At 42.6% G+C, this 16,243-nt stretch overlaps 1 protein-coding gene across 5 annotated transcripts in view; it reads right to left on the reverse strand.

The window, feature by feature from the left end:
* Positions 1-12,345, reverse strand: part of FYB2 (FYN binding protein 2) — a 95,501-nt gene extending 83,156 nt beyond the window's left edge. Inside the window, exon 1 of one of the 5 annotated variants that reach the window (XR_001905430.2) lies at positions 11,590-12,345. Coding sequence is in view for 4 of the 5 variants with exons in the window: in XM_017961863.2 (XP_017817352.1) it covers positions 11,590-11,598 (9 nt within the window). In the remaining variant the exon portion in view is untranslated. The remainder of the gene's footprint in view (positions 1-11,589) is intronic. The other 4 variants (XM_017961863.2, XM_017961865.2, XM_009209325.3 and 1 more) reach the window with 4 other exon arrangements.
* Between the last annotated feature and the right edge of the window lie 3,898 nt (positions 12,346-16,243).

Here is a 16,243-nt window from a genome sequence, read left to right on the forward strand (position 1 = left end):
TAGTAAATGAGTGCTGAGCCAAGATCTGAACCCAGCCCTGACACCAAAGCCTGTTGATACGGTTTGGCTGTGTCCTCACCAAAATCTCACCTTGAATTCCCACATGTTGTGGGAGGGATGTGGTGGGAGGTAATTGAATCATGGGGGCAAGTCTTTCCTGTGCTGCTCTCATGATAGTGAGTAAGTCTCATGAGATCTGATGGTTTTATAAAGAGGCGCTCCCCTGCATAAGTTCTCTCTTTGCCTGCTGCCATCCATGTAAGATGTGACTTGCTCCTCCTTGCCTTCTGCCATGATTGTGAGGCCTCCCCAGACATGTGGAACTGTAAGTCTATTAAACACCTTTTCCTGTATAAATTGCCCAGTCTTGGGTATGCCTTCATCAGCAGCATTAAAAAGGACTAATACACCTGTGATGTTTTAAAATCAACTCTTTGCTATACAACATGCCTTTTCCTTAATAACAGTGTTTTCCCTCATCTTTTCCAGACTCATCCAACAATTATTTGTTGTATGCTTACTACAGGTAACATAAATGCATGAGGCAGACACAGGCCTTGCCGTCCTGGGGTTCACAGTCTCATGGAAAGGATGGACACATAAACAGACGATGACAACACCTTGAGGTCCCTGATGTGATGGAGCAGCACCAGAGGCAGGACAGGGAACACCTAACCAGACTGAGGACAGAGGGACTTCCCAGAGAAAGTGAGACAGACATAAAGAACAAACAGGAACTTGGCTGTCAAAAGGGGGAATGAGATTATATTAGGTTGGTGCAAAGTAATTGTGTTTTTTGTCATTGAAAGTAATGGTAGAAATGGCATTTCAAAGACCCGAACCTGAGAGAGTCTGGCATGTGTGGGTTTCTGGAGTGGGGAGTGTGGCTGAAATGTGAGATGAGAAGGAGAAATAGGGCTGGGGTGGCCCCTTGAAAGATCTCACAGGCCACTAGAAATAAACTTAACAACACAAATTTACATATTTATGGTTCCAAATTCCTTCCCAGAATATACTGGGAGATCATGAATATCAAAATGACATTTTGCAACCTTCAAATTCTGTCACTCAAGGCACAGGCCTATAGAAAACTCCCAAAGTGAAGTGAAAAACGAAGGGAGATAACTATTCATTGCAAACAAATGGGGTTTATGATGTCTTTTAGGAAATCAGCCAAAAAAAAAAATGCTATGGGCTTGATATTGCTTCAAGAACTAAAACTTAAGCAACATTTAACTGCATTTTGTGGTGAGGGTAAGGGTTTCAGAAGAAAACATGGGCCATATATACCCTCAGGTGCCAAGTTCAAAATGTAGCTTTCAGCAAAAGGCTCAAGTTTAACTTGGTTGGCAGTCTGGGGATCAGGGCCTGAAGTCAGAATTTATGATCTCTGCAAACATGCCAAGTCCTCCAATAACCCAATTACAGCCCATCCCTGATTACATGCCCCACACTCACTCAGCATTGCAACTTAGGGCAAGAACAGGAGGCTTCACTAGAAACTGCCTGCCAGGGAGCTGGAAAAACCAACCACAGAGCGTCCTTATTTGAAAGGGGTTCCTGCTCTCCCTGCTGCCCTCTCCTGCTGCAGACAGAACAGTCACTCAGTGTCTTTTAGGTTTATGACAGTTTTATTTAAAGTGCAATTTAATGAACACTGAAAAAAGAAGGGTTGAATAACCTCTTTGAGCCACTTTATTGCTTTTACTCCACAGCTATGATGTAAACTCCTCAGTCGATGTGGCCATTTTAATTTCTTAGATTTGTTTTCTATATTACAGTCCCAGCTGCATGAAGAAACAGTAAAAGAAATCAGAGACACCATTCTAAATGCACTTGGGGCAGGTTTTACAGGTGTTAGATGTTTTTGCTTTTTAAAGAAGATAAAGGAGCCCCTGTCTGGTTTTCTGTCTATTCAGGAACCTATTTCTCCAAATAATAGCAATGGAAGTCATTTTTAAGATCTGGAGTGCCAATCATTATCATCATGCTCATCATTCTCGCCTCTGCTACTTCCATGTCACCCATTACCACACCTCACTAATTACTGAGCTTGCGCCACTGAAGTAGATGCAGTGGCATCTACAATTCTGAGACAGAACCTTGGATTCTTCTAACAACCCACCAAGATTGGTAAGCATTGGTATTACCATTTGATAGATAAAGAAACTGAGGCTTGGAGAGAAAGTAAGTTTAGCTTAGGGATTGAAAACCATGCTCTGGACTTTGGAATCAGATCTTCTGTGTTGGGATCCCTGCCCTTTCACTTTCAGCTAGATGATTTTAACTTTTATTCCCATCAATAAAATGGCAACAATAATAGTATTCACTGTATTGCCAATTAATTCAGACAATCCAAGTTAAGTGTGAATCACAATACTTGGTACATAGTATATTTTCCAGAAATGTTAGCTACTTATGATTATTATTGTCATCATTATTATTACTGGTGTTGTCAAAGTTTGCATTGTTGTCAAGAGGTAAGTTTGGATTTAACAACAAGGTCGGATTCCAATACTCAAGATTGTTTTACTATACCACACTGGGTTAGGCCCTTTTCATACATTATTTTGTTTACTCTGCCACTATACAACATTAAAGAAGTGATGAACTCCATTTTACAGATGAAGAAATTAAAGCTGGAGGGGTCAAGTCAACTTACTTGCCTAAGATCAAAGAGCTAGTAAATAGCAGAACTAGACCTACTGACCTCGATCCCCTAGCTCTTTCTAGCATACTCCTACAGCCTCAATTCTTGGCTGTAAGCAGTCAAGAAATGCAACGAAAGGGTGTTTGAAAGACCCTTTATCTGGGACAAAATGTTTTCTGCCAAAATTGATGCTTGACAGTCTTTCTGCTTTCCAAATATGTATTCTTCTAATCCACTCAGTAAACCTCAGGATCTTCTTTACTCCAAGAACTTGCAAAGCCAGACCTTCTTGTGAGAAACGTTTACAGCAGCAATTAGTTACACACCAATACCTGACAAAGACTCCTGGCACCAGCTCCCAATTTCCTTCACCTTGGGAGGTTGCCAGCTGTGAGGGGCCAGCAACACATTCTGCAGCCCAGCTGGTTTCTTAGGAAAGAAGCATCCTTGGCCCTTTGGAGAAAACCATGCACTGATGGCTTTAAAGAGGAACTGTGTACTGTATGCTGCAATAGAAAAGCATTAACTAGGAGAGCCCTGAGTAGATCTGTATTCTAAGGCAGTCACATTATATCTCATCTCCATCTGTGAAATGGATATGCTGGTTTACAGCAGAGATTTCACTAACGATCCTTGCATGGAGAAGAAGCTGAATGATGGCAATCTCTGTCTAGACTTCCTGCTTTCCTTCTCATTAATTAGCTTAATCAATAAATATCAATCCTCTATGTAAGATATGAACCCAAGCTACCAAGTTGTACATCGATTATGTTGTTACACACACACATACTCATATATAGATATAAATATAGCATATAATAGTTCTACATCACTATTCACATTGTGATCACAGAGACCATTCTCATTGGCCACCATGTAAACAGCACCTATTGGAGTTGTGCAACTCAGTGGCCCCATGCAGATTTCAGTGGTGATAGTGGTGAACAAATGTTCTCTGTTCTCACAGAACTTCTAGGCAAATGGGTAACTTTAAAGGTCTACAGAGATCATTCATTCGATTACTAGTTCAGTGCCAACTATGTACAAGGTAGTATTCTAGACATGTGAAAATGCACTGTAATTGCAAAACATAATAGAAGTATACTATTAACAGCTATTTTCCTCTTATCTCTCCCTCTGAATATTTTTTTTTCTCTACCTCCAGTCTTACCTTTTCTAGTTCATCCACTTCACCAGATTCGCTCTTCTTTTATTCCCCCTTGGGTTTCCTAACATAGTGACCAGAGCAGAGAAGACACTGTGAATATTTGCTGGAGGAACGAATGCCTCCATGCTTTTGCACACATGTCACTCTCTTTCCAGAATGCTCTTACCCATGTTTATTGTCTGAAAAATGTTTGTTTTACTTGACTCAACCCAACTGCAAGTCCCCAAGGAAACTTTCTATCAGGGACGCAATGAGGGGTGGCCACTCCCCTGTGCTCCTAGAGCTCCTATACCTCCTCCACTGCGGTGTTTATTACACTCTAATTGTTTTTTACATTCTTCCCCTTCCTCCCTAGACTAGAAGCAACTTCAAGTACAGCAATAGGGTTAAGAACATGGGTTTTGGATTTAAAAGCCTTAAGGTGAAATCCTACCTCTACGAATTCTGTCTCTGTCACCTTTACAAAGCTATTTCAGTTCTCTATTTTCCTACTTCCTGATGAGTGAAATGGGGATACAGCTTTTCACATCCTAGGACTGCCATAGACATTAACCTTGGCCTGGTGCCTGACACAAAGCAAACCCACAATAATGATATTCTGATGAAGCTAGTTGTGATGTGGATAAAGAGAGAAGAGAGAAAGGAGGAGGAGGAAGGGGAGAAGAAAGAGAAAGAGGAGGGGGAAGAGGGAAAGAAGGAGGAAGAGGAAGACAATGATTATCATGATGATCATGGTGATTTTTAGTGATGAAATGACTGTGACAGAGTACATGTTCAGTAAATATGTTCAGAATTAATCAACCTGATGGTTTCAGATGGAAAAATTGAATCAGTTCTGTTAGGTGGCATTTCAGTTTCCAGTAATAGAAATGCTCCAATTTTGCCTCCTTCTGCACTCACGGACATGAACTCATTCCATGAAGTTTTCTTGGAGTTTTCACTCCAGTCTGCACCCCTTGACTCTAGTCATTCTGTGAAACTACCCTACGAAGTTACCCTCTTCTCACTCCCCTTTCCAAACCCAGGCTAGCTAACAAGGGGCACAGGACCCACTCTGTAAACATTTAGTTCTGCTCTGTTTAGACTTAGACTCAATTCATACACCCAGTTTCCACTCCCTCCCAGAGGCTACATTTTTCTCTCAGCAAAATCTGAAAAATATCAAAGAGGGCTTTAGCAAGACTTTTCTTTAAATAAAGGGCTAAGAAAACCAAATGGAGATGGCCTTGAGTTGGTCATATGGGCACTGGGTCAGATTTTGTTACTTAGCTCAGAGATGCCAGTTTCATGTAAAAAGCCAGAATAATTGAAGGGCAAAATGCATCAGGCAGTGCTGCCTGGAACGCACAGCTTAATGGAACATTAACAGAGATTTTTCTTTGGGTTAATTAACAAGAGGAAATAGTAAGACTCTGATGTCAGGTGATGCTGTACTTTTCCAATTTTTTGGAAGGGAGTTGTATTTTGAATATATTCCCCCTTTCCATGATCCTTCATATCCTGTGTGTTTCTCTATCACTGTATTTACTATCTTTTATTATCAATATCTATTTACTTTTCTGTTTCTCAGTAGATGGTGAATCCTTCAGTGGATATCATCATCATCAACAGCAGCAGCAGCAGTAACAGCTAACACTCACTGAGCACATGTATGCACTGGACATGATTCTAAGTGTTCTCTATATATTAAATCATAGACGCTCTACGGGAGGGAGTGTCATCAGGCAGGTAGGCACTTCCATGGAGAATCAGAGAGGTCAAATAACTTGCCAAAGTTCACACAGCCAAAAAGTGGTAGCACTGGGATTCAAACCCAGAAGCTGAAGCTTTAAAGCACACATTCTATAAGAGTTCCTCTCTCTCAGAAACTCTAGAATAGTGGTAGTGTAACCAAGAAGTTTAGCTTCAAAATGCATTTTAAAACTTTTTCCTTTCTTGCTTTCAGCCTTGAAACACACTTTAAAACTTTCTTTCCCTCCCTTCCCACCTGACACTCCCTTGCACTGCCAGCTTATCTAATTATGTACTTAGAAATTCCAGGGGCTAATCTTGAAACAAACCAGCCCATGGCGACCCAGCTGTGAAATTCCAGAGATTACCTCCACGCAGTTAGTCAACAACCCAGCCATTGTTGAGATGATGCCAGCCCTCGCTCCAGGTGGGCCATGACTCAAGACAGTCACTGGGACAAGACAGATGAACCTCTCACCAGCACCACCCTCACATGCCTCCCGTTCCGAGTTCCCCTTTTCAAACCTCATTCCATAGCCTAAAGTTTCCAATGGTCTCTTTTTGGTTTTTTTTGAGATGGAAACTGAGACCCACCAAGGTGAAATAATTTGCCTAAGGGCACACAGGCATGAGTGGCAAAGACCAAAGTCACCCAGAGGTCTTGAGACTCCCAATCCAATGTTATTTCATTCATACCACAACTTGGAGAAAAGGTTGTTGTAATGGACAAAAAACAAACAAACAAACAAACAAAACCAGCAGCAACACACACTTTTGTATGATATTTTTTAAAGGGTGTGGAAAGTGGTTCTTCCCTGTTAATCTTTTAAAAGTTTAAGTGATAATGCTGCTTTGTTTTTCTGTATCGACTTTTCAGTTGTTAAAAACCTTTCTCAACCTTTTTTTTTTCTTCTTCTTCTTTTTCTCTTTCCTGTCTAAGATCACACTCTGGGCTTTGAGGTAAGCCATTGGCTAATTCATCAAAAGTGGAGGGTAGAGGGCTCAGAAAGTGGTTTGAATTCTAATGTCAGCTCTGCTACAATTTTGGATTGGAGAGTTTTGATTATATCAACAACTACAAATATTAGTCTAGGATTTTATTCTTTTCATAGTACTTTCAAATACATTATTCTATATAATTTTATAGATAAATAGTTATTATTAGTCACACTTAGAGATGGGAAATCTGAAACTCAAAGAAGATAAGTTATTTGCTCAAGGTCACATTCCAAGTAGATGGCAGACCTAGACTCAATTTCAGGTTTCCAGTTCAAAGATTTTTTTTTAAAACCTCTGTCCTATATGCCATTCACCATCACTATGGTAAAAAGAACCAAACTAATGGTTAGGGATGGGGACTCTGGAGTTAGACACATTTGAATTTGAATACTGATTCTTCTCTATCTGTAAAATGGGAAAGATGGTTAACAGTAATAATACAGTGAAAAATAATAAATAAAACCTCCACTTTTTCCAGTATTGTGATACAAAATTGCTTAATTATTATTCTGAAGCACATTATTTGTAACTTCTCTGTATTTAATAGGTCCTAACAAAATGTTTCATTATTTTTATTAATCTTTAAAAATCTCCCAGGGGCTTGTTATTTCAGATTTTACAGATGTGAAAAGTTAAAACCCAGAAGTCAGTGATCAGGGAGGAATACTGACGATGGTCGCAGGATCATTTCTGTCCATTTTCCATGAAGAAGGGAATAAACACTTCTCAGATTTCTTCGCTGAAGAGATAAGCACAGCTGTCGTTTTGGGAAAGGTCAAAATAGCAACACGATATAAAACACCTCCCAGGTTGATGGGGGAAGAGAGTGCACACAGTTATTTACATAAATTCTTTTATTTTATTTGCTGATATGGTTCATTTATTAGTTGCTAGGGTTATCACAGCAAGCACAACAGACTATGTGGCTTAAACAAGAGAAATGTATTGCCTTACAGTTCTAGAGACAAAAGTCCAAGATGAAGATGTTAGCAGGGTTGGTTATTTTCTGAGGGTTGTGGGGGAACGATCTGTACCAGACCTCTCTCCTTGGCTTATAGATGGCTGTCTTCATGTTCACATGGTGTCTTCCCTGTATCTTCACATTGTCTCATTCCTGTGCATCTCTCCAGGTTCAAATTCCCCCATTTTATAAGGACACCAGTCATACTGGATTAGTGCCTACTCACGAACTCACTTTAACTAGATGTATTAGTCCGTTCTTACACTGCTAATAAAGACATACCTGAGACTGGGTAATTTATAAAGAAAAAGAAGCTTAATGGACTCCCAGTTCCACATGGCTGGGGAAGCCTCACAATCACGGTAGAAGGCAAAGGAGGAAGGGCAAAGGTATGTCTTACATGGCAGCAGGCAAGAGAGTGTGTGCAGGGGAACTGCCTTTTATAAAACCATCAGCTCTCATGAGACTTGTTCACTATCATGAGAGCAGCACAGGAAAAACCCACTCCCATGATTCAATGACCTCCTGCCTGCTCCCTCCCATGACACATGAGGATTATGGGAGCTACAATTCAAGATGAGATTTGGGTGGGAACATAGCCAAAACATATCACTTGATCACCTCTATAAAGAACCTATCTTCAAATAAGGTCACATTCTAAAGTGCTGGGGGTTACGACTTCAACATGAGTTTGGGAGGGATGGGTGTCACTATTTGACCCATAACAGCCCACCTGTTATTACCATAAGTTATTGTTTGTAGAATTAACTGCCTTTGAGTTCATTGAGCTGTGCTAAGCTCTTTAAATGTATTAATTTATTCAAACCTCGGTTGAATGTTAAATCTTATGTTTATGGGCAGAGAATGACTTTTTAAATAACTACACAGAACAAAGGATATATCTAATTGTCCTGATATCTGTTAATGAAAACAAACCACCCCAAAACTGAGTGGCCTAAAACAAAAAACATTTTTCTGTATTTCACAATTTTGTGGGATAGGAATTTGGATGAAGCTCAGCTGAGTTCTCCTGTTCCACAGGGTGTTGATAAAAGTCATTTGGCTGCATCTCACCAGTGGCTGGTCTAGTCTGGAGGGTACTGATTTTAGTCTTGCAGGAATGGCTAGAAGGTTAGGCTTAGCTGGAACTGTCAACCAGAGTGTCTATATCACGTGTCTCCAGCCAGAAAATACTGGAGTATAGACTACTCACATGGGGGCTCAGGGCTGCAAGAGTAAGTGTTCTCATAAATGAGGTGGATGGGGTATGACCTTTTATGACACAGTCTCTGAAAGCACAGAGTGTTACATGTACCACACTGTATTGGTCAAAGTAGTCATGATTTCAACCAAGGGATGGGAACATGGGCACCATCTCTTCATGGGAAGATATCAGAGAACGTGAGGCCAAGTTTTAAAATCCCCCGTATAACACATACTAAACATCTACTACACACCCAGTGCTATTCTAGATAATGTAGATGTATCATCAAGATGATACCTCCTGCCTGGGCCTCTTCCTTGAACTCTAAACCTGGCTGTGTAGCCCCCCTAAACATATTGCGTCTAAAACCAACACCTAATCTCCTTTGAAACCTGCTCTGTGTTAAGTCATCTCGGTAAACCTTGATTCCACTCTTCCAGATGTTCTAGCTTTACAACTTGGAGTCATCAACAATTTTCTTTTTTTTTTTTTTTTGGTCCAATACATTAGTAAATCTTACTGACCCTACCTTTAATCTATTTCCAGCATCTGACCACTTCTAGCCACTTCATTGCTAAGACTGGTCTGAGCCACCATCCTCTCTTGCTTGGATTACTGCAATAATCTCCTACCTGGTCGGCTGGCTTCTGCTCTTCCTGTCCCTAGCATCTATTTTCAAAACAGTAGTCAGATGATCCTTTTAAAATGTCAGTTGGATTGCATCATTGCCCTGTCCATAATGCCCAGGGGGCTGTCCATTTTGCTTGGAGGAAATGCTCACGTTTCAACAATGGCCTCCAGGACCCTATATCATCTGACCCCACTCTCTCTGACCACTCTCTCCCTCACTTCCTCCAGCTCCAGTCATTCCTTGAGCACACCAACGAGCTTCTGCCTCAGGGCCTTTACATCTGCTATTACTTCTCCATAGAATGTTCTTCCCTAAGATATCCACACAGTCCATTAATTCCCATACCTTTTTCAAGTTTCTGCTCAAATGCCACCTTCCATTGACACCTTTCTTGAAACGATCTCATTGAAAATAGCAGTCCGTCTTCCTGCCTGACCATCCTTATTCCCTTCCCTGCTTTGTGTATCTACATTGCACTTACTGCCATTTGACCCATACATAGATTTGTTTGTCTTCTCTCACTAGAATATGAGGTTTAGGAAGGCAGGTATCTTCAACCGTTTGGTTCACTGCTGCATCTGCAGCACCAAAGCAGGACCAGACCGCACAAAACATGTCCTCAACAAATATATGTTGAATAAGTGAGTATTTTGTTAACTTTAGAAAACAAAAAAAATCTTTCTTTCAAGATGAGAAACCACTCTTATTTCTCTTTTGATTTTTTTCTGTCTCTGAGCAGTGAAAGTTATATAATTATATTAGCTTATCCCATAAAAATGTGATTAGCTAACAAACATACTCTTGTACATTTTTATCTAATTTGCCTAACATTCTTCCTGCTGTCCTATTGTAATCCTTGCTAGCAATGCTTGGCTTGTAGTTGGCACTCAACAGTTGTTATTGACACAGGTAAGCTCATGTCCCAGCTCTGCTACCAGCTGTGTGATACTGAGTAAGTGATAACATTGTCAGTTACCTCATCTATAATAAATGGGGCAATGGCATAGATCTCACTGTGTTGTCATCAGATAAACTGAAATGATGGATGCCAGTGCAGATCCTGGCCCATCAGAGATGGCAAAAATGTAAGTCAGTTTCCTTTTCTTACAGGCACGCTAAATATATTCAGCCTGGCACATTCCCATCAAGGAGGAGTTTCTCAAAACTTACTAAGTGGTACAGGAGAGGTGGGGGTGGCGGGGAGAACTCAGAGGAGGGAGATGAGGTCATGCCAACATGCCCCTGCTCACCCCTTTCCAAAACTCAGCTATTTGGACTGGAGTGATCTGTCACCGAGATAAAGATGCCCTGTGCCCTGAGACAAAGGAAAGCTTTTCCTGACCAGCAAAAGCTGAAACGTATCCTGTGTCCTGATTTAAAACCAAACATGTGGGTGAGAAGCCACATGATTCATGGGAGAAAATTACTTCACTCCAAATGTATAATAAAAATGTATGGAAGCAACACACACACATGCACATCAAAAGAAACTGACTTATTGAAGACGGAAATAGAGGAGAGTAGAGAATTGCAGAAGGAAAAAGGAAGATGTGGTCAGTCAGGCGAGACGTCTCCAACTATGCCAACAGCACTCAGCCATCCAAGGGGCAGGGAATGCTGGCGTGGGGCAGGGTACTTTTCCATACATCTCTATACAGGCACCTCTGATAATCTCACAAACTAGTTATTGTACTAGTAATTCACTTTCATGAGCGAAGGACCCAGGGCTCAGGATAACAGGCACACTTGCCCCAGGCCACACAGTTAACAAGAAGCAGAGCGCAATCTAGAGCCACAAGCCACAAAAGAGCACTGCACAGCCGGTTGCCCAGCACCAAGCACTGCCCTCTGACCAGGAGGCCCGCTAATCACTATAGAGGCCGGATACAGTCCACAAGGGCAAGTAAACACAGTGAGAAGCCAGCGGGCGCTTCAGCAGAGGATCTGGGAATAGGTCAGGAGTCCAGCTGGCTGGGTAGAGCTGGGTCACATGCTGTCATTCCTCAGCACCTCCTGTCCCCTCATACTCCAGGTGGCACAGGACATGGCACACTCCTCTTCCCTCCCACCTGCCCTGAGCAAAGCCAGTGTGAGCAGAAACGCGCTGGCTGACACCTGACATGTTTATTCCTGCCCAGGAGGCAGGACGCACAGGCAGTTTTTCCACAGGGCTCTCAAATGGGAAGAACTTGACCTTCAAGAAAAGACAGGCAGAAAGCCAGCAGCAAAACTGAAATAGGCTTACCCCTTCCATTGCTTTCCTCCAAGTCAGAGTCGGGGAGATAAGCCCAGCCTCCCAGAGCTGGGTCCTGGGGCCAACAATCCGCTTTCCTCTGTCTCTGCCAGCCAGGGAGCAATCACTTCGCACAGGACACACCTGAGCCCAGGCTCCCCACCTGCCCCATCTGAGCCGAGGCTCCTCCCTTGCCTGGGGCTGGGCCAGGGCGGGCCGCCATCCTCCCAGCTTGGTTTAGACCGGCACCTGCCGGGGGCTAGGGAGAGTCCTCTGTCTGCAGTCCTGCCAAGACCACCTTTTCTCAGCAAGCAGCTCTTCCCATTGCTCCCCTCTGGCTGCTCTAACAGTCACTCACTCTCCAGGGCATTTCCCTTTGTGCCCAGGCAGCGGGAGCTGCGGAGGAATGGGGAAGGCAGGCTCCTGTTAGTACAGACCGTGCAGGCTGGATAGTGTGATCCCCGTTAGTAACAGCCTCCGCCAGCTCCGCCCTTGCAGAGGACTACTTAATTTCACAAACCCTTTCTCACGGTCAGGGAAAGCAAAGCCCAACAGGACAGCGTGCCTAAGCCCACAGGGGGATTTAGTGGAGGCCAGAAAAGGAGCTAATATAAAGGAACACCCTGTTTTTGGCCTGATATTTACCGAGGCATTTGGATTCCCATTTTAAAAGGTGAAGAAGAATGGCCGGGTGTGGTGGCTCACACCTGTAATCCCAGCACTTTGGGAGACCGAGGTGTGTGGATCACTTGAGATCAGGAGTTTGAGACCAGCCTGGCCAACATGGTGAAACCCTATCTCTACCAAAAATATTAAAAAAAAAAAAAAAAAATTAGCCAGGTGTGGTGGTGGGTGCCTGTAATCCCAGCTATTTGGGAGGCTGAGGCAGGAGAATTGCTTGTACTCAGGAGGCAGAGGTTGCAGTAAGCCGAGATCATACCACTGCACTCCAGCCTGGGGGAAAGAGTGAGACACCATCTCACAAAAAAAAAAAAAAAAAAAAAAGCGAGGAAACTGAGGCTCAGAGAGGTGGTAACACCTGCCCATGGTCACATAGGTAGTGATTAGAAGAGCCAGAGTTGGAACCCAGATCTGGCCGACTCTAAAGTGATTTTATTTTGCTGGGGTTATTTTTGTTTGTTTGTCTGACAGAGTTGGAGATGGAAACCCAAGCCTCAGTTGCCAGTTTGGGGGCTTGTAGCTCTCCCGGGGTTGGGGAGGGGCAGAGTGGGTGGCCTGTGCCCCGCTTTATGTGTAACCGGTGTGACTTTTCTTGCTTTGTCAAGTTCTTAGAAATCTTCTCCTGTCCTGACCAGGGAGAGGAGGGGTGGAGCACAGGTGAGGAGACCCCACCTGAGGGCCATTTCGTATAACAGGTGATTCCCAAACCTGGCTGATCACCAGAGCGGCCTGGGAATCTATCAAAAAACACAGCATTTAAGGCCCAGACAAGACACTGCATCAGCGCTTCTGGCCCAGGGACTGGCAGTTTGGATTTTATAAAAGCCTTTGAGGTCTGTGTATTTTTAACTTTATTAATGAATGACTCAGTAAGATGTGCCTTTTACATCCTTCCTCAACACACATACACATCGGCTAAAAGAAAAACTCCCCAAAGCAGTACTCACTCTTACTGTGTGTAATCATGCCGATATTTTCCATTCTGCTCTGAGCCATGACATGCCATTGAATTAAATAACTGGTAGCACTTTCTTGACTTCATGACTCTCAGTTTGGCCAATGCTGCTGTGTAGACTCTGCTGCCAGTCAGTTAGAGGGCCCATTTCTGAAGCTAAAGGGGACCCAGGCCAAAAGTCATCTGTAGCTTTCCCTTAGCACTCTGGTTCACGCTCCTATGTGTATAAGTTTGTAAATAAAACCATGGAGGAAGCTCCCTGGAGAACTTGGAGCCCTCCCCACAGTCCCCTCTGACAATTGGGCTGTCAAATTCCCTTTGCTCCTAGTGCAAGAGCTCCCCCTAGTGGCTTCAGGCCAGCCTACACTGGCAGAGGGGGTGGAGCAGAGCAGCAGGACTCTCATCTCCCCCTTCCTGGGAGGGCTGGGAGGTCTCTGCATTTTGCTTTGGTTCAGGGCTAGTTACAGTGCTAGGTCCTAGGCACTAATCATTGGTAGCTGTTAGGGGTGGGTACTGTTTTGTCAGTCGGCTTAAGAGCTATGACTCTTGGAATGGCAGAGAATCCCTGGCTGTATGTCTTATGATCCTCTAGGTGTTAAACTCAGTTTCCCCACTAGCTGTTGGTCTTGGGAAAGTCAACTCTGAGATGCATGTTTCTCATCTGTAAAAGTAAATAAGAGTCTGGCAGTGTTGGCTTAAGGACTAATGGCCATGGGAAAATCTCCTGATAGGGTGGCTTAGCAATAAGTAAACACCAATAATGTCAGTTCCTCTCTTTCCCCTCTCCTCCTCAGTGGTTGGTGGCTGTGTCATTGTCAAAGTGCCCATGTAGCACTTGCATATACAAATGAAGTAGCATCATTTTATTTCCCTGTAATCATCCCAGTTTTCTCACGGGCCTCTATCCCATAAGTGGCAGATCCTTGTATTCAGTTGCTATAAGGAGAACTCATACATGACTACATGGGAGGGTAAAGGCAGAAGAGGTAGGTACAAAGTGCAGACATTGTGGGGAGAATTTCGGATGAGAAATTTGAGGGTTGACCTAAGTGGCAATAGATATCACTACACCTTATGAATAAATATTTCAATTCAGTAAAGATGTATGAAATCCTGCTATATCCAAGGTGCTTTGGTGACCTCCTGCTAGCTTTAGGCCAGGGTGAATCTTACTGGCCTAGAGCCAGGAAGGTTCACTTAATCATGGATAAAGAAATGACTAACTGAGCACCTGCTGCCTGCTGGGATCAGTGCCCCAGACCTTGCAAGCATCACTTTATTTAGTCCTCATTATGATCCTAATTTTCCAGCAGAGGAAACTGAGGCCCATACAAGTTATGTTGCCTCTTCAGGTAACACAACCAGTGGAAGATCAGAGACTTCAGTCCAGGAAGGCTGACTTCAGAACCCATGCCCACAGGTGCTCTGTTTGCTTCTATTTAAATCTTAGAGAAATACAGAATCGTAAACTCACAGAATCAGAGAGCTTGAGGGGTTCTTTGAAGCAGTTTTTTCCAAACTCAGTTTTGAAAGTAGCCTATGAGAAAGCTTAGCAGATACTTAGGCTGAAGTTTGGCTCAACAGCTTCTAGATATTTCTAGTCATTCAAGGCTCTAGCTCCAGTTTGCTCCTCTGCGTAACAGGGATGACGTGCCATACTCTCCAAAAAGGGCCCATCCATTCTTCAGGGAACTGAGCAGCAGGAATCAGTATTTCCAGCACATTCTTAATGTTTCCAAACCTTGCTTTCAGTCTCAGATTCTGCTTGGAGCTCTGCAGTGTCTCCTATTATGTCTCAGTCTTTCATTTCTTAGCAAACATATTACTTACACTTTGTATCATAAGCAATGATGTGAAATAGAATACCCCGATGTAAAAAAAGGAGCATTTAAAACAGATCTGAAAATGGGAAATCATGTACCCTCACCTCCTTCTAGGGTAAACTTTGAGCACTGTATGTTATATGATGACAAAGCCAGACTGTGTCGATTGATTGTCAGAGTTAGGCTGGTGCTGCTAGAGTAACCTATTATTAATATTAAAATTCTTATTGGTTAGATTAATCATTTCTGAGGATTTCCAGCACAATATGTAATTTATTTATGTATAATTTATATCCTGACTGCTTTCAAAAGGGAGAGAAGGAAAGATGAAAGAAGTTAAATTTATTGAGAGTCTATTGTGTAGCAGGCTACACAGTTGCATATATTTTCTTCTATTCCTCATGACAATGTTGTGAGATAAAAGATGCTACCTCTGGTTGATGAATGAAGAAAGTGAGGCTGAGAAAGGTTAGGCAGATGTCCTGGCCATGCGGAGAGTACAGGTCTGTTTCTCCATCTGAACTCTGCCCTGCCCTAATCCATTGCTCTTTCCTCCATTCCATGGTGGCTGCAAAAGGGGTTGAGGGAGCATACCATTTAAAAAACAGGTAAAAAGGATGATTTGAAATGAAGATAATAGCCATGTAGAAGACAGGGCAGGTGGGAAGCTAGGAAGGGATGGATAATCAGGACAGAAACATGGGACAATTCATATAAGGTATACAAGTATTTAAAGATAAAATATTTAAGGATAAAATGCCTAGAATTATCTTGGAGGTGCGTGGGTTCAAGAAAGGTCTTGCTTCCATTTTACCAGTTTTTGAAAAACATTTAGTCCAGCTGGTTTCTCCTTTGCCTTGAAGGAAGCTCGCATCTCAATTTTGTGCTCATCTAAGTAAACATCTTAATAAGTGCATAATAATTTAGTAAGAGCTTTTTTGAAGAATGCTAAGCAAACATGACCGAGACAAGTTGCTTCTCTTTTAATAGTCTTTTAATAAGAATCTCACCACCTGCTTTGAGCCAGGTGCTGTGCTTGGAGCTAGGGATGTAGTGACCCTTTTGGTTCTTGTAAAGAAACGGTCTTCCCCCACTAATGCCAGTTACATTATATATGCATCACTCAGATGAATTATTAAGATGTTTTCTAATATGCTTGTCTTGTTGAGATCAAAGGAACACCATTCCTCTGTGGGAAGAAGATGAA

Source organism: Papio anubis, chromosome 1 (genome assembly GCF_008728515.1).
Source record: "Papio anubis isolate 15944 chromosome 1, Panubis1.0, whole genome shotgun sequence".
NCBI classification, from domain to species: domain Eukaryota; kingdom Metazoa; phylum Chordata; class Mammalia; order Primates; family Cercopithecidae; genus Papio; species Papio anubis.